The sequence below is a fragment of the Macaca thibetana genome, chromosome 7 (assembly GCF_024542745.1).
Source record: "Macaca thibetana thibetana isolate TM-01 chromosome 7, ASM2454274v1, whole genome shotgun sequence".
NCBI classification, from domain to species: domain Eukaryota; kingdom Metazoa; phylum Chordata; class Mammalia; order Primates; family Cercopithecidae; genus Macaca; species Macaca thibetana.
This window is the reverse complement of record NC_065584.1, coordinates 6698432-6725031: the sequence shown is the minus strand read 5'-3', so window position 1 is coordinate 6725031 and position 26600 is coordinate 6698432. Positions and strand designations below refer to the sequence as shown.

General features: G+C 53.5%; 1 protein-coding gene across 3 annotated transcripts in view; it reads left to right on the top strand.

The window, feature by feature from the left end:
• The window catches only part of LOC126958450 (uncharacterized), a 247835-nt gene that overhangs the window by 204285 nt on the left and 16950 nt on the right, over window positions 1-26600 (top strand). For 2 of the 3 annotated variants that reach the window (XR_007727187.1, XR_007727186.1), the window contains exons 2-5: window positions 8363-8463; window positions 10951-11059; window positions 11278-11988; window positions 13658-16047. Coding sequence is in view for 1 of the 3 variants with exons in the window: in XM_050796772.1 (XP_050652729.1) it covers window positions 18087-18127; window positions 18418-18551 (175 nt within the window). In the remaining 2 variants the exon portion in view is untranslated. Of the gene's footprint in view, window positions 1-8361; window positions 8464-10950; window positions 11060-11277; window positions 11989-13657; window positions 18128-18417; window positions 18552-26600 lie in introns of those variants that run through there. The other variant, XM_050796772.1, reaches the window with a different exon arrangement.

Sequence of the window (26600 nt, the reverse complement as noted above, 5' to 3'; positions counted from 1 at the left end):
TGTAGGGGGTAGACTCAGGTTTCCGGGCGAAGCACTGAGAGCCAAGGTGACTTGCGGTGTTCTGGGATGACCTTTGGTGACCTTCGGTCCCGTCCAGCGACCTGGGGTGGTGAAGTTACCCCAAATGGGAGGAAATGAACTCTGGGTAGGCTGAGGCTGCAGGACGTGTTGGCATGATGGCTGTAGAAAGTGCATGCATCAGGGGCTGGTGCACTTCTCGGCTGCTCTGAGAATCTTCCACTGCCCCGGCCTGGGATTCCCAGGAAGGGAGGGTGGTGGAGGCTACAGAGGCGCACAGACCTTGTCTGCCAGGCCTGGAGCTGTTCCTGCAAACAGGAGACCGATGTAAAGGTTCTGAGCTCCACATTCTTGTGGAGTGGGTGGCACTGTGAGGCCTGCTCTCCTTGGGGCAGCGGGGGCTGTCTGCAGGAGGAGGGAGGATGCCACTTGGGTTACTGAGCACCTACTGCCTCATTTAACCTTCTCAACACCCTTGGGAGTCTCGCTCTGTCACCCAGGCTGGAGTGCAGGTACTATTATCCCTGTTTTACAGGTGGAGAAACTGAGGTGTAGAGAGGTGAAAGGATCCCAGCCAAAGTCAAGTGGTGGTATCAGAATTCAAGCCAGGCCGTCTGAGTTGGGAGCCTGTGTTCTCACTCACCTTGCCTGATGGCCTCCTCACTGCCAAATGTCCCATGCCAGGCTGCAGAGTCCCCACCCCAACCAGGAACAAGAGAGTCACAGGAAAGACGGCAGGGGCAGGCCAAGTGTCCTGGGAATATTTTTATCTGGAATATTTGTTTTCCCACCGAGCTTGTAAACGACATCTCAGATTCCACACTCTGAGACAGGAAGTCTTAAATAGGAAGACAGCACCCTACACAGCCCTTGTCGGCCACGAGGAGAGAGGGCGAGGGGCCAGGCGGCTGTGTTCGGGTGGTCAGCCTGGGCTGCTGACGACCAGCGAGGCTCAGCCCAAAGGCCTGGAGTGGGGACGCTTGTTTCTCTTTTCCCTCTGGCCGATTATGGGGACTGGCAGGGCCCGTCCCCAAAACCTCAGTGGGGCGCAGCTGTTTTGCATTTCAGAGGAAGCATTCAAGGCTGTTCCAGACTGTCCCACGTCCGTGGGAAGGGAAGGGTAGCAAGGCACCCACGGCACAGGCCTTTGCTCATGGACCTAGCTGATACGTTGGATTAACTCTTTTAATTTAATTTAATTTTTTTTTTTGAGACAGAGTTTCACCCTTGTTGCCCAGGCTGGAGTGCAATGGCACGATCTCGGCTCGCTGCAACCTCCTCCTCCTGCGTTCAAGCGATTCTCCTGCCTCAGCCTCCCTAGTAACTGGGATTACAGGCATGTGCCACAATGCCTGGCTAATTTTGTGTTTTTAGTAGAGACGGGGTTTCTTCATGTTGGTCGGGCTGGTCTGGAACTCCTGACGTCAGGTGATCCACCTGCCTTGGCCTCCCAAACTGCTGGGATTACAGGTGTGAGCCACTGTGCCCGGCCAAACTTTATTTATTTATTTATTTGTTTGTTTGTTTGTTTGTTTGTTTATTTATTTATTTACTTACTTATTTTTGAGATGGAGTCTCGCTCTGTCACCCAGGCTGGAGTGCAGTGGCACCATCTCGGCTCACTGCAACCTCTGTCTCCTGGGTTCAAGTGATTCTCCTGCCTCAGCCTCCTGATTAGCTGAGACTACAGCCACCCGCCACCAGGCCTGGCTAATTTTCGTATTTTTAGTAGAGACGGGGTTTCACCACGTTGACCAAGCTGGTCTCGAACTCCTGATCTCAAGTGATCTGCCTGCCTTGGCCTCCAAAAGTGCTGGGATTACAGGCATGAGCCACTGTGCCCAGCCAGATTGACTTTTACAAAATTACAAAATAAAATTTTTCTTCTTACAAAATCAATGCAAACTACATGGAAGACAAGAAGGCTCTTCATCCCCACCCCATGTCATATGGCTGGGGCCTGCCATGAGCACAGCATACGTTTTCCCCCATTTAATCTTCTCAACTGAAGAAGGTATTTTGTCCCCATTGTACAGATCATGACAATGAGGTTCAGAGAGGTTAAGCCACCAACCCAAGACCACACAGGTAGCAAGTGGACTAGCGCCTGCAGTCTGATCTTGGGGCCCAAACCTTCAATCACCAGGCAAGACTGCTGGTCGCCTTGCGAGCTGCACTCACTGGTTTGAAAGAAAGACTGCAGTCAGCATTTGTGACACTGTGCTTACGGGGTGGTCAGCCCGCCCGCCAGGTGCACGATGTGTGGCTCGGTAGACTCTGGGCAGCACAGGCCATTGCATGGAGTGGCACTCGCCCTGCGCTGCCATGTGCCGTGCTCTATTTGATTCTCATCTCCTTTCAGCATCAGACAGCAGTGGCAGGCAGCGGTGGCAGACAGCAGTGGCAGACAATGGTGGCAGACAGCGGTGGTAGGCAGTGGTGGCAGACAGCAGTGGCAGGCAGTGGTGGTAGGCAGGGATGGTAGACTGCCATGGTAGGCAGCAGGGGTAGACTGCCATGGTAGGCAGTGGTGGTAGGCAGTGGCAGGCAGTGGTGGCAGGCAGTGATGGTACGCAGCGGTGGTACACTGCCACGGTAGGCAGCGGTGGCAGGCAGTGGTGGTAGGCAGCGGTGGCAGGCAGTGGTGGTTGGCAGCGGCAGTAGACTGCCGTGGTAGGTGGAATGCATCGTCCTGTCTCCCAGGGATTGCCACTTTCCCCGGACCCCTCATGAGCTTCTGAGTGACTCTATGAAGCAAGAGTCCCGTGGATTTGGGCTTTTTGGAGAAAGTTAAAGGAGATTCCTACTTTTGCTGGTACCCTCCTCTGGGTGTGGGACATCAGCAAACTTAGGCTCAACGAGGGAGGACTGTGTGCCCTCTGGAACCCCTGACCACTGCCTCTGTGTGCACGGGCCTCTAATCACTGGGCGTCTCCTGTGCACCCTTGGCTCCACCAGGAGTTGGTGGCTTCTGGGTTAGCTCTGAGACAGAGGTATCACCAGGCTTGGCTCAGGGAGGCCAACTGTGTGCTCTGGAGCCATCCAGACCCTGAATGTTTAAATTGAAAGTGCGCCCAGCATCGGCCCCCTTCCCTTCGACATTAAGACTTAAGACATTTCTAGTCCTTGTTGAAACCTAGGACAAATGCCTCCTCTAGGAGCCTCTTGGGTGGGGTGGGAGGTTTTCAACTGTCAGCAATCTTTTAGTTAAAAAAAAAAAAAAAAGAAAAAAAGAGCAAACTTTCCAGTCCTGTTCTACCTGGAACACATTTTCTCCTCTGGGGCCCCTCCCCAGGCCTCTGCAGTTCTCTGTCAACACAGTGAAAGCCACCCCCTCCCTAGCCGCAGGCCGTTGAATGGAGCAGTTCTTTGCTCCACCGAAGGAAATATTTCCATGGAGTTGGGCCAAGAAAACCCCTTGCTTGAATCTGGGGCTGGCCCACACCCAAAGCCAGGGGGCCCCGGGTGGGGGTGGGGTGGGGCAATGTGGCTATCTTTTCCTAGTGTCAAGATGTGACTTCTAAAATCCCAACCCATGGCAGTGGTCTGCTTCACCAAGACCCCGTTCTTGGCCTGCTTTGTCTTCTCGTAAATGGATTTCTCTAGGTCGCTCCAGTAGGAATGAAATCATTGAGGTGCACTTTTTTTGCTTTTACCAGCTTGGAATTTGTTCACCTCTGTGACAGGTTCAGGAGAGTCCTTCCAAAAATTGGGCACAGCTAGGTGACTGCCACTGGCACCCACCTCTGTGCCCACCCCACAGCTACCACCCATGCATGAATGCCTCTATCCAGGAACTGGGCCTTATGCTATGCAGGACATGAATCCTGGGTCTCTTGATTTTTATTTACTTAATAAAAAAAGATTTTTAAGTTGAGGTCAATAAAGAAGAGGCTAAAATGGTCACTTTTCTTGTACTGTTACATTAAAATGATTTTTAAAAAACAGTTATGTTGCCCAGGCTGGCCTTGAACTCCTAGGCTCAAATGATCCTCCCCACTTCAGCCTCCTGAGTAGCTAGGACTATAGGCACATGCCACTATGCCTGGCTTTGAACTGCAGCATTAAAACATACACATTTCTCTCTCTCTCTCTCTCTCTCTCTCTCTCTCTCTCTCTCTCTCCCCGAGGAACACATGCCAGTAAAGGAATTCGTAAAAGCAGAAAGGAAGAAGAAAAATCACTCAGAATCTATTCATCCAGCACAACTAATGGTACCATCTGGGGGCATTGCCTTCCAGCTCTTTTTCATTGGCACTAGTTATAAAAAGTAGTCCCAAAGAGCAATGTCCCCTGCTTGTCCACATACCACGCTCCTCCAGAGGCTGATGAGGAAAAGGGCAACTCTGTTGTTGAACATTTACTCTTGGGTTACTGTTGGTCAATGGGGAATGGCTGGAAGTCTAGCTAGCTCAAACACACAGATGTGCTGCCTTGAAACCCAGCAGTCTACCTGGAATTAAACTTCATCCTTGGCCTTCTGTGAGAGGCGTTGAACTTTATTTGTCTTTTAGTATCTACGATTTGGCAAACTGTTCTATGCAAGGTTGGGGCTGAGCCCAGAACTCTGGTTTTAAGGGGAGCAGAGTGTTCCCGGCACTGGGAGCTGGGGTCGGTGTGTTTTCTAGAAGAGCCGCTGTCAATTTCAAGGTCCCAGAAGATAGGCCTGGTGTGTTTGATCATTTCCTCCAAATCCTTGACTACTTGATGTCAAGCCTCACCTCTTATGAGAGGCAGAAGTTGTACTTGACAATGACAGGCTTCCCCTTGTCCCACAGGAAGGAAAAACTCAGCCCTATGGAAGACTGCCCAAGTGCTCAACTGCTTCTCTGACTTGAGCTGAGGTCTATGGCACAGTGGGAGGGGGTTCAGCAATGTTCAGGGGTTTGAATGACCAGTGGCTGGCACTAGAACTGGGGATTGGGACTGCAGTTGTAGCTTACAAGCAGCCTCCCTATCCCTGCAGCCCCCTGGGGGGAGTGCGGAAGAGGGGCTCAAGAGATCTCTGGTGCATGCTAAATTTCAGGGGTACGCAGAAAACTGGGACATTGGCTTAGAGGGGGAGGCACTTGGGGTTTGCTGTTTGTAAACGTTCGGAGTATGCTTTTTGAGAAGAGAGTGCATTTAACCATGCCTGGGAGATGGGTATAGGAGGACCTTGTCTTCATTTTCTGGCCGGCTCTTAGGAGGTTTGTCCCCTTGCCCATAAGTATGTACATGTGGATAGGAGGCTGCTCACACGGCTTTTGAGGGTTCTCAAGTATGAATTAAAAAAAGAAGAAAAATGTGTGCTTTGAATTAGATCTATGTGGAAAAAAAAAAAAGGCAGCAAGCTAAGCCATGCGTCTGGGACACTGGCTCGCCTCCAGGATTTCAGGAGAGTTGGGTTTCAGCATGCACAGAGAGAAAGTGCTCCATTTCTCAAACCTGGATTTCCTTGTCTGTTTTCCCCTATAGATACAAATCTGAGCCCTTGAATGGCCTTTCTGAGCGAGGAAAGCATGTATAGCATTGCTCAGATTGAGAAATAGTTCAGATCCAAATATTACCATAGGTTTGGCTCCTTCAAGAATTCTTCCATTGCTTTGGACCAATAAATATTTAAAAAGTTAGGTTCTGAGCTCCAGAAAAGCCAACAAAAACATTTAAACATATGGATGTTTTTTAAAAATTGTGGTGAAACCACGTTCAGAGGAGATTAGTTTGCAGCAGTCTTTTCTTTCTTTGTCTCCCATTCCCGCCCCCCACCCCCCCATCATTTTCTTTCTTTTAGGAAGCCAGAAGGGTAAACATGTTGCCATGGAGTTCTGTTTAAAATAAAATACAATGGAAAGAAAAGCAGCATGATGAAGTAACCACATGGACTGCAGGATACACCTGATACTAATTACTGTCATGCAGAATGTTCTGGAAGACATTTGACTCGCCTGATGTATACATTCAAATCAAGCAAAGTAGGACTGGAAGACTCCTTGGGGACCATCTTGTCCAAGTCTTTCCTTTTTCCAGATGAGGAAGTAGGGGCCCAGCGAGAGGGAGGGCCTGGACCTCAGCCTTCCAGCGTGGAAGGAGAAGAGCCGGGATTCAAACCCGTGGTGCTTTGTAGGAAACCCATAATTTCCACGGTCTTTTTCCTTCAGCTGTCAGTAAGGCCCTGAAATAGAAGAGTGGGGTTTACTGTGAATCTCAAAGGAGCAGGCTCAAGAGCCAGAGGGCCCAGAATAGGGCAGGGCTGGCTTCTCACTGGGAGGCTCAACTTCCTGCAGGGGCGCCAGGCCTCGAGGGGAGAGACTGGATATCGGGCGTCTGGAAGTTTCTCCTTCTAGGGGCTCCAGGAGCAATCCAACAGAGGCCTGGGGCTCCCACCAGAACGTCAACTCATGTCCTTTTGGGGCGTCAGGGCTGACGCAGGCTGGCACTGTGTCTACGACAGCCCTCCGGGCCCCCGGGTGCGTGGCTGCGGATGCTCTCTGGCGGCCACCACAGTTCCCACGCGCGGAGGGTGAATGCGAGCCCCTTGTCAATACGCGCCCCTCGCCTCTGCCCCCGAGAGGCTAGCAACCGGGCCTGCCGGCGTTTGATTGGCCGTGGGGGCTTGACGACAGGGGCTCCTGGCTGCTGATTGGCCCCGGCCAGCTCTGGCTGTTTCCTAGCTATTAATACTGTGGCTAATAAACGTTCTCCTGTTGACGCGGGTGCTCGGAGCCATGATTTTTTGAAGCGTTCTTGACGTCTGTGGCTGATGCGGGCGTTTCTGCTGTGCAAGGCCTGCTTCCGGGGCTCTAGTCCCTGGGGTTCCTGGCAAGCTCCACAGGCTGAAAAGGGGGTGTTTTCTTTCTCCCTCTTGTTACCTGACATATTAAAGCAGCGCCCCACGAGGACCCCAACGTCCCACGTCTCTATCTCCCCAACAGTGCGCCTGTTTGTGCAAAAACGAGCCCCCTGCTCGCCCTCCCAAGGCTCAGCGTCTCTAGTGACCTGACGGTCAATGTTCACTTCCCTAGTCATTAACTGTGGACGTAGAAATAGCCTTTCTCCCTTCTGTTCAGCCCAGGAAGCTCCCGTCTGATTTACAGTCACCTCGTGGGATCGCTGGGCATGGGGGGCTCCCTCTGACGCCACTTGAGCCCCCCAAAGAAGTGCGGGGGAGCGGTTCTGACTTGATGCCTTCGGTGGGGCCTCTCTGCTGTCCTCTTTGGGGCCCCTTGCTCATCCTCACCCACTTTCTGTCACCGCGCACTCCATCCTTGTCCTCCCGGCTGCCACCCACCTGTCACCCTAAGATAGATCCTCGGTCCTTTTCAACAGCATTTTGACCTTTGCGAGAGGACATTTGATTGACGGCCCTGCACGCTCTGCCACTCAGAGCCGGGCAGAGCTGCCGAGGGCTCCCACCTGTTAGGGATTAACTCTCATGTGCCAGCCCCAGAGCCGAGGCCGCGGCGGGGCTCGGCGCAACATGTGTCGCTGCCTGTTTTTCGGGGCGGTGGTGGCAGTGGGGCTCTTCCAAAGGGCATGTGTGTGGGGATCACCCCAACTTTGAGGAGTGGCCCAGGCATCTCCACATGGGACACAGTCCGCCCTCTAAAAGTACTTTCCTTAGAGGGCACGACTCCTGTCTGGATTCTTATTACAACCCTGGTGTGTGTGTAGGGGGGTACCCCTCGTTAAGGTGGAGGAAACGGACCCCGTGAAAGAGGAAGGGGCATAGCGGGTTCCGTGAACATGAGTTGTAAGCGGCAGAGCCCGGGACTCACAGCCAGGTTTTTCTGACTCGGAGACGCGGAGCTCTGTCTCCGGTGTCAAAGAGAACCAGTCAGAAACGCACGGGTGGGCTGGGAAGGGGTGACAGCCTCCGGCTTACATCTGGAAACCAGTTATGTCGCCCGGGCGTTTTATTTTCCTGAACAATAAGAGAAAGCATAATTTTCTTTCGCTAAGCCCGCATCCTCCGATGGATGTTCCGAAACCGCCAGGTGTGGAATCTGCGCCCCGACAGCCCCACCTTGGCCCTCGGCCGCCCGAGGACGGCCAGCCCTCGGGACCATTCCCCCCACACATTGTGCCCGAATTCACCCTGCCTGGCGAGTCGAGCTCACGCAGGGAAAAAGCACCCGTGACCACAGGGTGTTGGTCATGGCGGCCAGGGGCACTGCGGCAGAATTTTTTCCTCCCTTCTTTGCTGCAATCTGGGTGCGGCTAGAGCAATTTGTCATAGAATCTGGGGGGCTCATTTTTCCGGCCAATCACTTTTAGAGAAATGAGCGCATTGCAGCAGAATGCGCTGACGTCAGAGACCACCCCTTCTGCGCCTCCATATAAACCCCACCCAGCCAGCCCCTAGCGCAGACGGCGGAGAGCGGAGAGGGAGCGCGCCTTGGCTTGCTGGCCTTGGCTGCGGCTCCTCGGGAGAGCTGGGGCGCCCACGAGAGGATCCCTCACCTGGTGAGTGGTTGGCCATCCTTGCCGCAAAGGATGTGCCAAAGGAAGACGGCATCCCCTTCTGGGATGGGCTCTGTCCTCCTGGACACGCCGAGAGCCTGATCCCCGGTCCTACTGCTGGAGGCGGCCACTTCGCCTGGTCCCCGAGTGTCCGCAACAAAATTTTCAGAAGGAAAATCTTGAGGCACATTTCCCTGGGGGGAAGTCAGGGCTCCTCTCTGGGGGGTCTAGTCCTTGAGGGTGGGCTGGGTGGCAGGGACTTCAGAGGAGCGGGAGGAATCAGACGGAACCCCTCTTGGATTCGGGTGTGTGGCAGTCACTGGGGGGCGAACCCCGGATTTCCTGTATTGGAAGCCGCCTCTAGAATCGCGTTAATAGTGGGAGATATGGCGGCGATGCCTTCTGCATGCCCCATGAATTAGGGGGGGAAGCACCCGAATAGAAGGGTCTCCCGGGCATATTTGCCTTGCCAGCTGTTGGCCAGGTTTTTGGTGGATCGTGGGCGGGAGGAGTGGAGGTTCCTCTTCACGAGGTTTTCCGAATCCAAATACACAGGTTTAGTGCAGTGTGGACCCCAGGCAAAATGTAGAGTAAAATTTCCACCCGATATCATCTGGTTCTGTCCTGATCAGCCACTTTCACAGTGGAGAGAGATGGCGCCCAAGTGCAAACCTGCCAGTAGCCCCCTAGGATCAGTCCCTGCGGAAGGGGGTCGTGGGATTGGGGACAGAGGCAGAATAGATGCAGGGGGTGGGTTGGGGCAGAGAGACGGCCGTATCCTTGGGTCTGGGAAGAGGGAGGAGAGAAATGAAGAAAAGAGGTGTGTTGCTGGGGTCTGGATGCTGGGAGCTGGGGATGGGGGGCCGCAGGGGTCTTCAGAGCGTTGCATGGTGGTCACTCGAAAATCCTGACATGTTGCAGGCTTGGACTTTTGGTCAAGTTGCCTTTTGCCATTTCCTTTGTCCGAGTCAAGCCCCCCCAGGCCGCCCCCTCCCACCCTGGGCCGGCGGGCCTGGTGGGGGCGCAGGCGGGTGGCTACGTGGCAGGTTTCTGGAAGGTTTCCTGGCTGGCCGCGAGAGGGCGCTGGCGGCACTGCGGAATTTTGGGGGGCGGGGTGGGGAGGGGAGGTGGCCTTTGTTCTCCTGATGGAGGGGGTCGGGCGCGGGATCCACTGGAGGATCCTGGATTCATTTACCCAAGAGGGAACAGTTTCGAGACCCCCGGATTCACTGCGGAGCGGCCGCAGAGGCTGGGGTCGGCCTTGGCGCCGTGGCTTCCGGTGTCGTGGAGGCGCACAGAGGCACGTTAGTTGATTTCCAGTGGTTTTTTATTTCGGGGGTCTTAGGAAAGTGTGGCTTATTTGAGCAGGATGGAGAGAGAGGCAGTGAGTGACAAGGTCAGTGAGGCGCCATCAGCGGGGTCTGGAAATTGTTGCTGTGGCGAAGGAGGGAGGCACGACTTTTAGGGGCGCGATGTCGACGCCTGGGGGCGAAGGCGGGGAGCGGCAGGGTGGCCCCCTTTGCGTTACTTTCCAGCGATGTCACAGGTTCTGTCTCTCGTTCCGAGACCACCCACATGCGTGACAGCGGTGTCTGGAGGACTGGGTCTTTCTGACTTTAGTGAACGTGTGTTTAATTAATTGGATTGCCGAAGGTGGGAGTTGGGATTTCTGCGTTTCCCTGTAGCAGGCGGAGCGGCGCTCCTGAGGGGCCTGGCGCGGGTCTGCTGGGTGGCCCACGTTCCTCCGGGGCTGGGGCCGGGTGACTGGAGGCGCAGGAGGCTCCTGGTGCGGGCGGGAGGCGCTGCGCCGCGGCCACAGGTGGGCTCTGGCTGGTGGTGACTGGAGAGGTGTCGAGGGGGCGTAGCGACCTGGCGCGGTGGCCTGGGGTGGGCTGTGGAGCCTTTCCTAGCCTGAGACCTGCTGGGCACCCCCTGTCCATCCAGGCCCGCCGGCGCGGGCGGGGGCGCCGCAGGTGGCTGAGCTCCTGGGTTACGGGTGCGGGCCGCGCGCCCCCTAGCGGTGTGTGCCTGCCACGCTAACTTGGGTTTTGAGTTGCGCACGCGCACACAGCTAACACTTGTGACTTGTCAATCAAATCATCCTTACCCCCTCCCACTCCTCTCCTCCACCTCCCATTTCTCCTCTACCTCCACCCTTTCTCATTTCCTCATCCCTCCTCCCCCTCCTATTTTTCCTCTCCCTCCTCCCTCTTTCATCGTTCCTCTTCCCTCCTCCCCCTTCCCCCCTCATTTTCCTTATCTCTCTTTTCCCCTCCCCTTCCCTCCTCCCCTCTCCCTGACCCCCCTGCTTCCTCCCTCCATACCCCTCCCTCTTCCTCCCAGTCCCTCCGTAAGCCTTCCTCACTCCTCCCCTTTGCCACTCCTCCCTGCCTTTCCCTCCGCCTGCCCCCTTTGGCTCTCTGCTGTTCCGGTGCTGGCCATTAGAGGTCACGAAGATGGTTTCTAACCTGCCGCCCTCCCATGCCATAGGGTCTCTCCTCAGGGATGACATCATACGTCCACCTCCTTGTCTTCAAGGACCACCTCCTCTTCATGCCGAGCTGCTACCAAGGGGCCTGCTGCCCATCTACGCCTTACGGTACCTCAACCCTCCTGCTATCGTTTCATATTCAACATGCTGGGTAGAATCTCCCAACCCCACCACTGTCCTTGCACCACCCCCAGACCCACTAGCAATTAAAAGACAATTTTAAATTTTTAACTAATCAGCTTTAATTGTAATTAATTAACTTAAACTGTAATTATGATCTAGGCTTGGGCTTTTAAGCAGGTTCTCTAACCTTTGATCAATTGCAGAGGGCACTAGGAGCACGGATTCCTGGATCCCACCAGCATACAAAGCAGCCACTGACTGACCCCCAGGACCAGGATGGCAAAGGATGAAGAGGACCGGAACTGACCAGCCAGCTGTCCCTCTTGCCTAAAGACTTAAACCAATGCCCTAGTGAGGGGGCATTGGGCATTAAGCCTTGACCTTTGCTATGCTCATGCTGTGACTCTATGAGTACTTTCCTATAAGTCTTTGTGTTCACCTGCTAGCAAACTGGAGTGTTTCCCTCCCCAAGGGGGTGTCAGTCTTTGTTGACTGACTCTGTCATCACCCTTACGATGTCTTGAATGGAAGGATCCCTTTGGGAACTTCTCAGGAGGGGGACCTGGGCCAAGGGCTTGACCAGCATCCTGCTGGCAACTCCAAGGCCCTGGGTGGGCTTCTGGAATGAGCATGCTACTGAATCACCAAAGGCATGTCCCACCTCTCTGGAGATCTTTCTGTCCTTTTCTGGGGAATGGGGTCGATGGGAGCAACCTCCTAGGGTTGTTGTGAGAATTAAATGAGATAAAAGAGGCCTCAGGCAGGATCTGGCATAGAGGAGGTGATCAGCAAATGTTTGTTGAAAAGGTTTGGCAGGTCAGTCCCTTCCCACCCCTCTTGCTTGTCTTACTCGTCTTATTTATTCTCCAACAGCACTCCAGGCAGCCCTTGTCCACGGGCTCTCCTTGCATCAGGTAGGGGCTTTGCAGAGACCATCGACGGGCTGACTTGAGTAAGAATACGAATTATGCATGTGGCCATTTCCAGAGCACTTTCTATGTGACATGAACATGGGATTTTTATGTAATATGTGTATGCAAATGAGGCAGCCTCATTTCCAGGTGAGGATGAATTTGTTAGTGTTGATTTGTGTAATTTAAAAAAGCTGAAAGGAAGAGAGGACCCGTGAGGACTGAACTCCCTGTCCCGTGGGGCAGGACTTACATTTACATTAAAGAAACTGAAACTTGGGGGGAGGTGTAAGTATTTGGTCACATAGCTGGCAAGAGAAGGGGTTGGAGTTGGACCCAGGGTGCCACGCTAGCTGCCCTCACCCCTGTTTCCCCTCTGGCCCAGCATTATACTTTTATTTCAAACCAAATGTTTGACAATGGGACAGACTGTTTGAAATCCCAGCTGCCTGGGGTGGTCTTGGGGGTCGGGGTGGCCCCAGTGCTGGTACCATGTGCTGACTTCACCTTTTAATAATGATGTGACCTTAAACAAGTCGCTTAACTTCTCTAAGTTTCAGTTTCTTTCATGGTCTAAATGGAGATTAAAACACACACACACACTCACACACATACACACACACACACACACACACACATACCCTCGTGTATTTACCCCACAGGGCGCTTTTGAAGACCAAATGCTGTAACTACTATGAAAGTGCTTTGTAAATTGCTGTGGAAATTGCAAGCTACTTAACCACCCGAGGCTGTCCCTCCTCGCTCACATGTCCAGCCCTATTCTCCCTTAGTGAGAACAGCACTGAGTAGGTGCTGTGTGTGTTTGTGTTCAATTAAGAAATTCCAGAATAAATAAAAATGGATTAATTCAACAAACATTTTCTGGAGCACCGACAATCTGCCCAGTGCACCAGGCTAGGTATCTGGTACAAAGATAATGAAAACAGTCTCTTGGAACCTAATTGGGGTCCTCATTTGATCAGGACTTTCTTTCGTCCCCTTTTAAGCCAACCAGTTTTGTCCGGACAAGACAAAACCAACTTGGGCTGCTTTAGAGAAGCCCAGCTCGGTGTAGACAATAGCTGCCCAGCCTCTGAAAGGGACTGATTGGATTATGTGGCAAATGGAGGTGCAAGGATGACTCTGACGGTGACAAACGAAGTGGGCGGAGACCTGCTTTGAGTTAATCCAGGCTATTAGGAGGGGACCTTTTGTCTTCCAGAGACTGGCAGCTTTTACCAGTGGTTTTTACATCCTTAATGTTCAGGACGAATAATTTATGGTCAGTGAAAATCCGGGCCCCAGTGAGATTCGAGTGGGCTGTAAAATCGGGAGTCCTGCTCCCAGTGAGTAATGGTAGTGAATGTTTCTGTCACTTTTTGCAACTGTCCATTCATTTGATCCTCACAACTCCCTGTCCTGAGTCAGGGCCGGCCACTGCCACTCCCAGGGAAACAGAGGCTGTCAAGAGGCTCTGTAGTTTGGGCCCCACTGGATCATTGAACTCCTGTTCCCTGAGTTCTAGAGGAAGAATTGTACCTGTCTCAGTCCCGGCCTCCTTCAGAAGGCCTCCCTCTGCATTTCTAACTTTGCTCTGCCTGCAGCCTGGAGCCTCCCAGGTCCCTGCTGTCATCTTTTCTAGCCACTACAGCCTCTGTCTTTCCTTTCACAGCCAAGCTTCTTGAAAGGCCTGTCTACACTTGCTGTCTTCCTTCCTCACCTCCAATTTCCTCTTCAACCCACTGCTTCCTGACTCGCTCTACTCCGTGGAAGGGCTCTCACAAAGGTAAAGATTTTTCTGTAGCTTAATCCTTGTCATGTTTTCAGCTCATGGACACGACGACACATTTTCATGCCTTCTCTCACAGGGCTCTGCGGCCTCGGTTCACTTCTGTGTCCTTACACTCCCCTTCACAGAGACACCTGCTCCCCCTTCTCTCGTTCTTAGCGTCCCCTAGGAACTTGCATACCCAGGTCTCTCGACTTCTGGACCTGCCTCTTACCATGCTGTCTTAAGCAGTCAGGAGTCGCTGACCTGGGTTTGAGTCCTAGTTAAATTACTTAGTGCTGAGACCTCGGGGTAGGTAAACTTTTCCAAGCCTGAGATAAACTGAGGTTTATCTCAGTTTCAAAATAGGGTTAATCATCTTTATCTGGCAGGTCAGGTGGGATGTCTCACAGGTAAGCACCAGATGCTATTTGAAGGGCTTGAAGCAAAGTCAATAAAGCATTCATGAGAAAAATACAACTGGAGGCACCACTAGATTTTCGTATACATTCGGTTCCCATGGGGAGGACTAAAGAGAAGAAAGAAGTGGAAAGGGAGGGGCGTGGAGGAGAGACAGGAGAAGAGAATAACTAAACAAAGGCATTAAAGACAAAAAACAAGTAGGAAAGGGAGACTTGGAAAATATTAAAAGCCAAAAACACATCCAAAGACGGTTTCCCCTTACGTTAGGTTGGGCTAAAAGAAAGCAAACGGGAAGAAGGTTTTAAATTGATTATCCCAATGACAAATCCCAGGAAGCTTTCACATCAAATCACCCTAGTTTGGGTTTTTAACTCCTTCCATTGAGTTTAACCTCTTTACCTCCCACATCCTGGTAAAACCTGCCCCCTCCCCACCGCCCCCTTCGCTGGTGATTAAATCCTGAAGGTACACGAAGTATTTCAGTGAATGAATGGCTAGCAGAAGAGGGCCTCCCCTCCCCCTTACCCCGGTGGTGTTTTTCAGTTTTATTCCACTTTCCGTCCTTTTCCCTTAATGAACACAGGGCTAATCTTGGGCCTTGTCGAAGGAAGAGGCTGCAGACGTTAATGAGGTTAGCTGCTGGATTCCAATATTCGTCGCATAAGGAGCCTTCTTTGTCTGCGAAGGAAAAACACACTGATTATCATAATGAGGTGAACTGGCCACTGCCGGGCCGGGGCGATGTGGCTTCTTAAGCCACACTTCTAATTTTGGTGATGGAGTCGACGTTTCTTTTGCTCCTCATTTAAGTCTTTGCCTCTGACCCAGCACGAAGTCCATTCAGTGGGGTTGAAAGTTGCAGGCAGCTTTGAGAAGGGGGGCTTTGGACAGGGTTGCATTGTAGAAAATGGCTTTGTTCGATGCTTTGCGCAGATGGAACTGGCCAGAGCATTCATTCCCTCTCTCCAAGAGCTGAGGACCAGGGGGACCACTGGTGATCAGTTCCCCACTCTAGCTCTCCTCTGACTTGTCTCAGGACCCACTGAGGACATCCAAAACTCACTCAAGATTAACAAGTGATAGGGAAGTAGTAACTCCTAGGCGTGGCCCTAGGGGAGTGACTGCAAAGTGAGTACCCATGGAATGCCTAGCCAGGTGAAGAAGTGAATGTATGTTGGCATCCCAGAGGGCCCCCCATAAGAGGGCATAGTTTGGGGTTCAGATTTGACTCCAGCAGACTGTTGAAACTGGGGCACAGTGGCTATTGATTAGTCAGGATCAATCAGTGGAGAGGAGATTAAAACTCACATCTGGGAATGTAGCATCAGAACTTGTAGTTCTCTTTTTTTTTTTGAAACGGAGTCTCTGTCGCCCAGGCTGGAGTGCAGTGGCGTGATCTCAGCTCACTGCAACCTCTGCCTCCCAGGTTCAAGCAATTCTCCCACCTCAGCCTCCTGAGTAACTGGGATTACAGGCACCCACCACCACAGCTGGCTACTGTGTATTTTTAGTAGAGACGGGGCTTCACCATGTTGGTCAGGCTGGTCTCGAACTCCTGACCTCGTGATCCACCCGCCTCGGCCTCCCAAAGTGCTGGGATTACAGGTGTGAACCACCGCGCCCGGCCTGTAGTAGTTCTTTTGCCCCTTAATATCCTCACCCACACGTCCTGTACCCTAACTGAGCCCTCATCCTCTTTTCTGATCTTTGAGCTCCCTAGAGCCCATAATTCTTTAGAGCAGGTATGTCCTGAGTCTGAAACATGCCCTTATTTGTCCCAAGCTCTGGACATTTCTCACCCCAAGGCAGATCAATCATGATTAGATCACTGCAATTAACCTTAGGCTCCAGTTGGACCTTTAGCCAAATGGGAAAAAACTAGGGGATAAGGGGGGTAGTTGGAGCAAGAAAATGTTATTAGTTGAAACCTTATGGGGCCTTCCTTCCTTGATGAGTCTGTTGGCTAACGGTTCTCTGACATCGTGAATTAGAATTGGATACCGTTTCCAAGTTAGCAAAACCAACTCTACTGCAGTGCCCCATGAGAAAGAACGTGGAAGGATCTTCCATTGGCAGGTTGGGGCAGAAGCCTGAGGCAATCTTTCATCCCCTTTTGCCAAGGTGAGACTTTCCCAGTGATGTAGTTGGCCACTCTGTCTAGGGGAGTGTTGAGACTACGGGTGGACTGGGGTATAGACCTCTGAAGCTGAGATCACACGAAAACCTGGCCTCCCTGCCATGTAGCTGTTGGCGAGTAGAAAAATAGAGCACGCCTGATTCTAAATGAGAAGACTTTCTTCGATAGTAATGAAGAATCGATGGCACCCTCCTCACCCTCAGATACATGGCAATCAGTAACACACAGGCCCCAAAGCCACTGTTAGTACTACAGTAGCTCCTGTGGACAGTCAAAAGCCTGGAGAGGGCGTGGAAGAAATCAGTTAGCCCCGGGCAGGTTCTCTGGGGTTTTGTGCCCAAAGCTCCTGTAGCCTTAACAAACTTTTAAAAGTTAACTCCCCACGTCCCCATCCTGCTTGGGTTTCTGGACTTTTCTGAGGCGCTGGCAGAGGGATCTCATTGCTTCCTTGAGTGTAGGGGCAGCCCCTTTAACCTGGCTCCTTGAGTCACTGCTTTTTCTGCTTCTGTTGCCTTCTTCCTCGCCTGTCCTCTCTCAATGTCTCCCTCTCTTTGTCCCTCCCCAATCCCTGACCTGGCCCTCCTGTGGTGCCCTTGGCCAGCCCCGTGCTTCCTCAGGGTGTCCCAGCACCAGCCTGGCACAGAGTGGGGCTCTGTTAGAGTATGTGGGATGTAGGGTTTTGCCAGGTGAGTGGATGGAAGGACTCGACCACCACAGCTGAGCCACCAGGTGGGCCACGCGAAGAGTTCTAGGTGCAAAGGCTGGAGGGTGGAATTCATTTTTGAGAAGGGTGTGAGCAGTTTCCGACCCTGGCCCCACTTGAACGGGGGCCTTGCTGGTTGCGTCCTTGCATTCACCTGCGCGGCCATCCATCATCCAACAGTTGATCCTAACTGAGCACATCCACAGCCCTGGCTCTGGCCTGGGCACCTGCCACCGTAGCCCATCCCTTGATGGCCTCTGTGTCCCCAGGAGGGCGGGCCGGGGGGTTGCCCCAGGGGCTGGAGCAGTGGACTCCGGCTCCATAGAGGTCAGGCTGGAGGGTGTGAGGGCAGATTCAAGCTATCCCCAGGGCTCTGCTCTGGTCGGAGCCAGCACCTTCTCCCTCTCTGCCTTCCCTGCCCCATCCCTGATGCTGAGCTGTTCTGGACCCCTGGCCCTGAGTCTCTCAGGACCAAAGTGGGCATGGGAACAGCTGTAGTGTGTGCCCCCGGGCTTTGGCCACAGGTCTCCCTCTCGAGGTGTGGTTGTGACTGTGACCCTTCCCTTGCCACGATGCCTTCCTCCCCCGGGGCTTGGTCCAGCTCCTGAACCCTCTAGCAGCTGCTGGGGCCCGTGTCCCATGCAGAGGACCAGCAGGGGAAACCTCCAGGGAGCATCTGCAGGCTCTGCCTCTGCCCAGCTGCTGACTTGGCTCTCCCTGGTGGCTCTCCAACGGCCAGGTTCCTCACCCACCCGGCGCTCCGCTTGCTCTGTCTCCTGAGGTGGGCCTGACCCACCTCCCCTTCTCTGCCTCAATCCCTGGGCTCCGGGGCTCAGCTCCACAGCCCTCTGCCTAGCAGTCTGGTTCTCCCTGCCAACCCCATACCTGTGGTCACCTGGCCCTCCTGAGGTCTGAGTATCACTGCCCTGACCCAGGAGCCACTCCCACTCCAGCTGCCTGTTTCCAGCAGGTTCCCAGTGCCCCTGACAAGCCCCGGCTGGTGTCTCCATCTCCTGCCAAGCATCCTCCAATACCTCCTCCTGTGGGCCTGGCCTCAGGGATATGGACAGATGCCTCTCCCTTCCCAGAGACCCCTCGTGATCGTGCCCTGGTGGGTGTTGCCCCTGCCTGCCCTTGTCTTCGCCATGGCCCTGAGAGTCCTGGGCTCTGCCCTGCCTGGTCCCTTGCTCCCCACTTGGTTCTGGGTTTGGGGCTGCCTCTAACCCAGCCCGTTGCTTCTTTGCACCTTTTCCTATCATTGGACATCCCCCACTAGTCACCCCACTCCACTGAAAAGCAAAAAACTGCAGGTGAGGCCAAGCCCCGTGTCTTTCTTGGGCGTGTTTGGCTTTTCCGGGATGCTTGCCTTGCCGTGATTCTAACTCTCTGCCCTTCCCCAAGGCACGTGGGCCGTGGCCTGGCTGGGTCAGCTGAAGAACTGCTGATGGACGCCGCGGAAGAGGCCCCGATGGGGCCCACCACCCTGGACCCAAGTCTTCTTCCTGGCGGGCCTCTCGTCTCCTTCGTGGTTTGGGGTGAGTTTCTTGCTTTCTTGAGACACCAGGATTTTATTAGCTCAGCTCATGTCTCTCCTCTCTGATCAAGAGTGTCAGCATTTAATCTGGGGAGGAGGCACCCTGCCAAGGTGAATCCTCTTCACATCAGCCCGAGGGGTCTGGGGGCTGGAGAGCTGCCCGGAGTGGAGACCCTTGCTATACCCAGCAAGCAGGTGTGGGGGTCCAGCCTGGCTGATGGATGCTGTGGGCTGGCGATGGTAAGTGGGAAGTGTCCACCTCCATTCTAGACCCCCGAGAACAGCTCGGGCCAGACACACAGGAACCCTCAGTACGGTTTTGCTGAACACACTGTCAGAAGGGATCCAGGGGGCACTTGCCCTGCCCACACCCGGCCCAAGGACCCATTGAGAGAGGAGGAAATGGGAATGCTTGCCTGCTCCTCAGCCAGGAAGACATTTCTTTCCACCAGCCATGGTAGCGTCCCGCTCTGTGAGAACCGTGGTTTCTCACACATGAGGCTTTGATAATGTCCTTTAATCAAACAGTGGTTTTTGAGCAAGTTCTTCTCTTTCCTCCTTTCCTCACCCCTGACGTTGCAATGAGATGGGAATGTTTTTGTTTGTTTAAATAAAATCAGCAATGGTAGAGAAGAAGAAAGCAGGGGATTGGAGCCACACAACTCACTCGAGGACTCATCATTTGTTTATTTGTGTTTTACTAATTCAAGATGCATCCGGGAGCCGCCCAGGGCTCGGGCTTGGGGTTATTCTGGGGTGCCTAAGGTTGGGCTTTGCACTAAGGACCAGAGGGTCTAGTTGGGTGCCCTGGGAGCACCCATGCAGCAAGGTGGCTTGCGCGGCAACCAAGCAAGGTGTCGTGGAGGGCAGGGGGCTCAGGGTTGCGTGTTGGACGGCCACGCCAGGGTGAAGGCTGGGCCGGCAGGAGGAGAGGAGGCTCAGCTCAGCTCAGGCCACTTTCCTTTCTGCTTCCCAGGGACTGATCCTGTGGCTCACTCAGGGCGATGGGGTGTTTTTAGAGCCAGCCGCCCTGGGAGGCAGTGTCAGGATCCTGGCATCCCTCATATCTGACGCCCCTGGGGTGGTCATTGGGGTGAATGAGTGCAGTTAGACTTCCAGAGAATCCGGGTGGGCGCTGAGAAAGTTCTGAACCATGGGGTGAGGCTGGCTCCATTCCCCTAGACATTTATGGAGCCTTGAGGGGGCCCTAGCACTGTCCTTGGCCCAGATGCCAATACTCCTCACTGGAGACCCACACATGGGGTCTCTGAGAAGGAAGTGGATGAACAGAGCTGCACACCGAGTGGGGCCCAGCCTCTAGTCCTCAGCCGTGTGCGTGCATTAGCCCGTGTGCAGTTCCCCGCCCCCCGTCCCCCACCCTCCACCCCCCCACCCCCACCGCCACCCCCACCCCCAGAGTATCTCTGGTTTCCAGCGCAGCCTCCGTAATGCTCTTTAATCAAACAGAGGATTTGGAGACAGCTCTTCTGCAGCCCTGCCCTTCTCCCCTGAAATTGAAATGGGATGGGGATATTATTTTTAAACAAAATCTGGCAGCGTAGGCAGAGGGGGCAGAGGCGCTCTAACCTGGGGCTGTTGCCTTTGTCTGCTTGTTTCTGCTCTCTGGAGAGCCCCACAGCCTGGAGAGATGGGGGGAGTGTGTGCCCAGGGCTAAACCCAGGGAGGGGGCCCAGGAAGGCTCTGCCCTGTGACATTTACTCCAAGGCTAGCATTTGCTGAGCCACCTGCAAACACAGTGATGTGGAGAAGAGGCCTGGGAGGCGAGGTTTGCACAGGGGCAGGATGCTGGGGTCCTGGGGGCATCGTGTCCCAAGCTTACTAGAATGCATTTGAGTAGCTGGTCTGAGCCAGATGCCATCAGCTCCTGGACTGGTTTCTCAGGGACATCTCAGGACTTTCCCAAGGTGGACTAAGCCCAGGGGCAAAGTCAAAGTGAAGGCCAGGGGCACACAGGTGAGGCCCAGACAGGATCAAGCTTTGGCAGCCCCTGGCTCTCAGGGGTTGAAATGGAACCCTCTTTGCACTGAGTTCTGTTTCAGGTGCTCATGAGTATTTCGGTCTCAGGCAAACACGTATTTGGGGTTTTGTGTGTCACTAGGTAGAAAATAGGTAAAAATATACCATGTTCTCAATTCAAGAAGTTGAAACGTGACTTACTACGTCAGCCTTGCTGATGATCTTCTCGGGACCTGTTGAAAGGCCATTATTATTATTTTTTGAGATGGAGTCTTGCTCTGTCGCCCAGGCTGGAGTGCAGTGGCGCGATCTCGGCTCACTGCAAGCTCCGCCTCCCGGGTTCACGCCATTCTCCTGCCTCAGCCTCCCGAGTAGCTGGGACTACAGGTGCCTGCCACCACGCCCGGCTAATTTTTGTATTTTTTTTTTAGTAGAGACAAGGTTTCACGGTGTTAGCCAGGATGGTCTCAATCTCCTGACCTCGTGATCTGCCCGTCTCGGCCTCCCAAAGTGCTGGGATTACAGGCTTGAGCCACCGCGCCCGGCCTGAAAGGCCATTATTAAGTGCTGAAAGATATGATCATTTTCAGGAAAATTCTATTTTGATGGATTGGCCAATGCCTGAGCCATAGTGAGTGGAGATGAGACCCTGTCTGACCAGGCAGGGAGCCATAGAGGACCCTGTCACGTCGGCGGAGGGCGGTGAGGGGTCTCTGGCCATTTGTCATCGTGCTGAGTGGTTCCTGGGTCCGCCTCTAGTGGCACTCTTCTGGGTGGGTGCAAGTGTCTGGGTAAAGATGGTCTGGTCTGGAAACTGGCTCTCCTCGCACCTGCCCACTCTGGGTGGCTGGGAAAGGAAACCAAGAGGGTAGCTCAGGCCTGAGCTCGTGGAAAGGAAGAAAACGCCCCCACATTCTCTCACCTGCGAGTTGCTCATTGCTGCTTCCAGGCCCCTGACCTCATGCCTCCTGCGTTGTGATTCAAACCCCAAATGTATTTCCAAGTACGTTTCTCCAAATAATGTCAAAACCTGGCAAGACTTAAGGGCAACAGGATGCGTGTGTTTCTTATTCTTTCATTTACATGAAATAACTTAAATGTGTTTTTTATGAGCAATCTGACTTCCAGAAAGAATGAAAAGGAATATCTACCCATTTTTAATGAGCTTGCTAATGAATTATTCCTTGCAAAGAAGAAGGGAGCTTTCCACAGAAGGGAGTGTGGAAGGAGACAGATTCAGGTCCCAAAGGGTTAAAGGGCAGAGGACAGTGTGGAAGCCAGCATTGTGAGCTGCAGTGGAAAAGCCCTGGGTTGCTGGGAGCGGCTTCTTTTTAGGAGACTGGAATTAATAAGTTGTGAATTGTCCCCTAGGACTGGTTCCCCCTCCCGGCTGTTTCTCTGAGCCCTGTCCCCTCTTCCCAAGGAGGAATAAGGAAGTCTAGCCTGGTCTCCCATCCCCGATTTGAGCGGATGGAAACGTCTAGAAAAGAGGTGTACCTTTCGAAACGAGGCCTCTCAAGTGTGGGGTTCCTGGTCTGGAAAGGAGAAGGATGAGTCTGCGGTAGGAGAGGGTCTTGTATGGAGCCCATTCAGAAAGGGCGGTCCCACACCTGGGCTGCCCACAGCTTCTTGGGGGAGGCTAAGGAAAGAGGAGCCACAGAACAGGCTTGCCTCCTTGGCATGGATGGGTCAGTGTTTCAGAGCCAGGAACGGTGGAAGTGCAGAGGGCCCCTCCCCTCCCACCTTCCCTCCCAGGAGCCCTGCAGGCACTGCAGCAGGACGGCACATTGCCAGAACAGGGGTCCCAGCTCCAGCCAGATCCAGTGGACATGGAGAGACCCCTTATCTGTGCCAAGACGAGCTCTGCGGTGCCTGAGACGCCCGTAGATCTGGAATTCCTAGGGCCTTCTGGGTTTGAGTCAGGTCCTGAGGCCAGGGCCTGGGCCCCAATCCTCACCGTGGAAAACTGTGGTCACTTTACTCAGGACAAACTGTGATGAGGACTTGGGACATATCTCTGTCTGTCCTCTCAGCTCCTGTCACCCCCGAGCCCCTGGCGATCGTGGGCGGCCCGTGTACAGAGCAGGTGCTGGGTTGCTGGGGCCACCGTGGGCCTCCCGACATGAGGGACTGTGTGTGAGAGAGTTCATTAAGGGAGAGGATGGTGGTGGAGGGTGTAGCCATGACTTTCTTAATTGCTCTCCAATTTCTTTGAGCTTAAAAATAAATCCAGATGGAGAGTTCTTAAGTCCCCTGCCCTGAGAGAAAGGAAGGCTGCCCACCACCTTCGGCTTGCCTCTACTCTGAGCAGTGAATAGGGTCTTTGGCAGGGGCTTAAGGGGGAGACTCTTAGCCTGGGAGCTCCCAGGGCCGTTTCAGATGGAAACAAAGGCTCGGGCCGAGAGGAATGTGGGGGAGCCCCCCATGGGGAACAGCCACCTGGGGATCCTTGGGAGGGCTGAGCGTAGATGAGTTTTCCCAGGTCCTGTGAATGCGCCTTTTCAATGGAAGGTGCCTTTTCTTCAGATGAAAAGAAGAAAACGTCAATTACCTTCCCCTGAAATGGAGTGTGTGTGTGTTCCCTCCCAGGGCTTGCGTGGGGCCCCTTGCCCTTGTGTGTGTGTCAGGAGCTCCAAGGCTGCACAATGATGCACTTAACCAGCCACCGGGTTCGCGCGACCCTGGGATGCTCACGCTCTCAGATTCTAGGGATTGCTTTTGAAAGTTTCTTAGCAAAGGGGAATCAGAGTGGTTGTGCCTGTAAACAAAAATTTGATCATCTGGGGCCTGATGCCCGACATATAGCCAAAGAGACAGAATGGGGCTGCGGGGAGAGAGGTCCGGGATGGAAAGTTGGGGAAGGAGGACAGTTGGGGGCCAAAGGTTGACCGCGTGTCTGCTCCAGCCTCCTCGCTCACAGCTGGGCTGTTCCTTCTGCCACTCCAGCCCTTACTCTGGACCCTCCTGGGAGTGGACACAGAATGATTCTGTACTCAGGAAGTTGGGGGTAGGGGGCTCAGAAATCCACAGGGCTGCTGTTTCATGGTTAGGGAGGAGAGGAGGGGGTCATCACGGCCCGCAGGGTTGGTGGGCAGCTGCGAGAGAGGGGACCCTTTGGGTTAGAGCGAAACTGTTTGCACCACCACTGCCCCAGACTGCCGTAAGGGTGAGGCCACTTCGAAGGCACCAGGGGCAAAGTCCCTGCCATGACAGGAGTGGGGCCCGGTCTCGGTCTTGGCTGGTCACTGACTTTGCTGCTGCTGGCTTCCGAGCCTCATTTGTTAAACTGGGTACTAGCCTGTCAGTTCTCCATATTCTCCAAGTCAGAAGGAGCCTGGGAGGTCAGTGCTGGAAAGCAAGGCCCCTGTTTCACCAGAGTGGGTCTCCACTCACCTCCTGGCTGGTCACACTGTCGCTACTCGGGACTTGCCAGGTGGACAGAGGAGAGAGTTCTCAGCTCTCTCCCGCAACTCGGGAGCAGTCTTCCAGACACCTGGTTACAGCCTGTGCTCAGCCCTGACTGTGGGTGTGACCTTGGCCTCTGTCTCCAGTCCCCTAGGCCTCAGTTTTCCCATCTACAAAATGGGCGAGTACAGACCCGTGGTCGTCCAAGTGGCCTTGGCGCTCCTGCAGTCTCGGGGTTTCTTCGGGCCTCCCTGGAGGTCATTTGCGGTTTGTTTGCTGGGTCTTTGGAGTTGTTGGGACTTTGGGGGTCACTGGTCCACTGCCCCCTCTGCTTTAGAGATGGGGAAACCAGAGATCCCAGAGGCCCAGAGCCTTGCCCAAGGTTGCACAGTGAGCTGGCAGCAGGCCCTGGAGGTGAAACTCCTGCCAGTTGCCAGCTCCTGCGTGACCTGTGTGGTCAGGGGGTCACAGTCACCGGTCATTAGTGTGAGTCAGAGCCTGAAGAAGGTTCCCAGGGGCTGCCGCATGAGCTGGGGTGCAGGGATCCTGTTTTATGGGGTATTATTCCAAACAGGAAGGCTACTGGGCTGGTCTGGAATACCTTTTTGGTCTGTAGAGTGACTCTTGTGTAATGAGACTGGACTTGGGGTTTCAGAAGCAGGAGATGTTCGTTCCCGCCACCCCCGTGGCTCACCTTGTGCCTTTTGGGTCCTGAGACCCTCGCCAACGCCTCTGTTGGCACTATGGCCCAGTCAGCTGAGAACTTCCTGAAAAAGCCAACAGGATGACAACTTCTGGAAAAGTGATCATCACCCGCCTGCACTGGCTGCCCATCTTAGACTCAGCTTTGCAAACATTTCCAGCTACTCTTTGTGCTGCAGTGTGTGGTAATGAACAGCTCACAAAACCTCGGGTCGGGCCTGCACCTGGTTATTACCATGGTGGGCTGCAGCTTTTGTTTTGTGACCTTGGTTGCTACAATACCTGCGAGCTGAAATGAGGAATCGAAAAATTGCCAGCTTCAATTAGACGGGCAGACTGCTTTCCCAAGGCTGCCTCCGCCACTCCAGCCATTAACGGTAAACAGGCACCAAAGAGGCCCTAATTCTCTCTAATTGCCCACTCCTGAAGCAAAGAGGTGAAATTCCAGGAAGAGGCATATGTAAACATCCTCTGTAACCTGACCAAGTAAAATTAGAGGGCTGATGGGGGCCTGCAAGAGAGAGAGGGGACACGATTTCAAAAGATGTCCCAATTACCTCTCCTGTTTTTATAAATGGGTCCGTAATGTCCGGGGCCCCAGCCTCACAAAGGTACAGGAAATTAGCTCTGCGAAGAGCTTGCATTTGTCCGGGGAAGTTGTAAGGGGGTGGTATTTACTCAACAGGTAGGAATTATGAGATCTGAGGCAAGACTGATTATTTGTTAACGACAGGCTCTATTTCTTGAGATCAACATTTTAATAAAAATCATCCTTTTAGGTCTTTTTCTGTTTGAAACAGCCATAAGTTATTTATAACAAAGACATGCCAGATCAATTAGGTGCTGTTTGCCTTCAGAAAAGAGTAACTTTTAAAATCCTAAGATGCAGAACTGGAGTTTTCTAATCCCGTTAAGCTGTGGAGGATGGTTTTGGAGCGTTCACCAACGCTTTCTGCGTGGGTCATGAGCTCACTGCACGCACTTATGAGGTCTTTGATCAAATGCTTGTGGCAATTACTCCTCTGGACTCTATAAGGAGGCCTCGTGTGTTTCTTTGGTTCCAGACAGTGACTCATCTCTGCAGCTTTTCTGACATTTGTTAAGATTCTAGCCCAGCACTGCGTTATTAACACATCACGGCAAGCCCAGAGCTGGCACACGCAGCTTTTAAACCAAGGCACGAATTTGTCGGGACTTCACTGTAGCAGAGAAGCCCGGGGTCTGCACACAGAGTTAATTAAGGACAGTCAGGGACTCTGAGGGTTCATGGGGTCCCTGGAGCAGAAGCTGGAAAAAACCCAGATGCTCCTTCCTGCTTCTGATTTCCCCGCTCCTATTAAAAACACAAAAAAGAACAAAGCAAAAACAGCAAAACAAAGCCCTGGGCTCTGATTCCTGCGGGAAATGGCAGTGCCTTTGGTCTCGCTGTGTGTTCTTGGCCTGAGTCTCGTTGCCACCTTAAGACGTGGTGATGGTGAGAGGCCACCCCAGCCACGCGCAGTCTCAGAGGGAGGGTGGGAAACGGTCTCGAGTGGTGGTCAGTAGATAATGGGTGGTCTGGCAGCCTTTAGGTAACCGAAGCCTGCCCCTCAGTCACCCATGCACTGATCACTGCTTCCCTAACACTTATTTTAAGACTTCTTGTTTCTTGGTTATCAAATTAACCAGTTATGGCAAAACAGGGTTTATGAAGGGCAAGGCCAGGGAAGTAGAGTTTAGGAGGATTTGGAGGCAAGAAGTGTCCCCATTGCCCTGGCTGGGTCTTGGACATCCTGGCTGGAGACATGACTGACTGGGAATAGAGAGGCAGAGGCAGCAGGGGTGGCCCAGATGGCAGGGGTGGGTTGGAAAGATCCCTGAGAGGCCTGGGGACAGGTGGTCTTGGGAGTCCCTAAAGACCTGCAGTGGGCCAGGCAGCTGGGGTCAGGTATCTCCCGAAACCGTTTATTTGTTTGTTTGTTTGTTT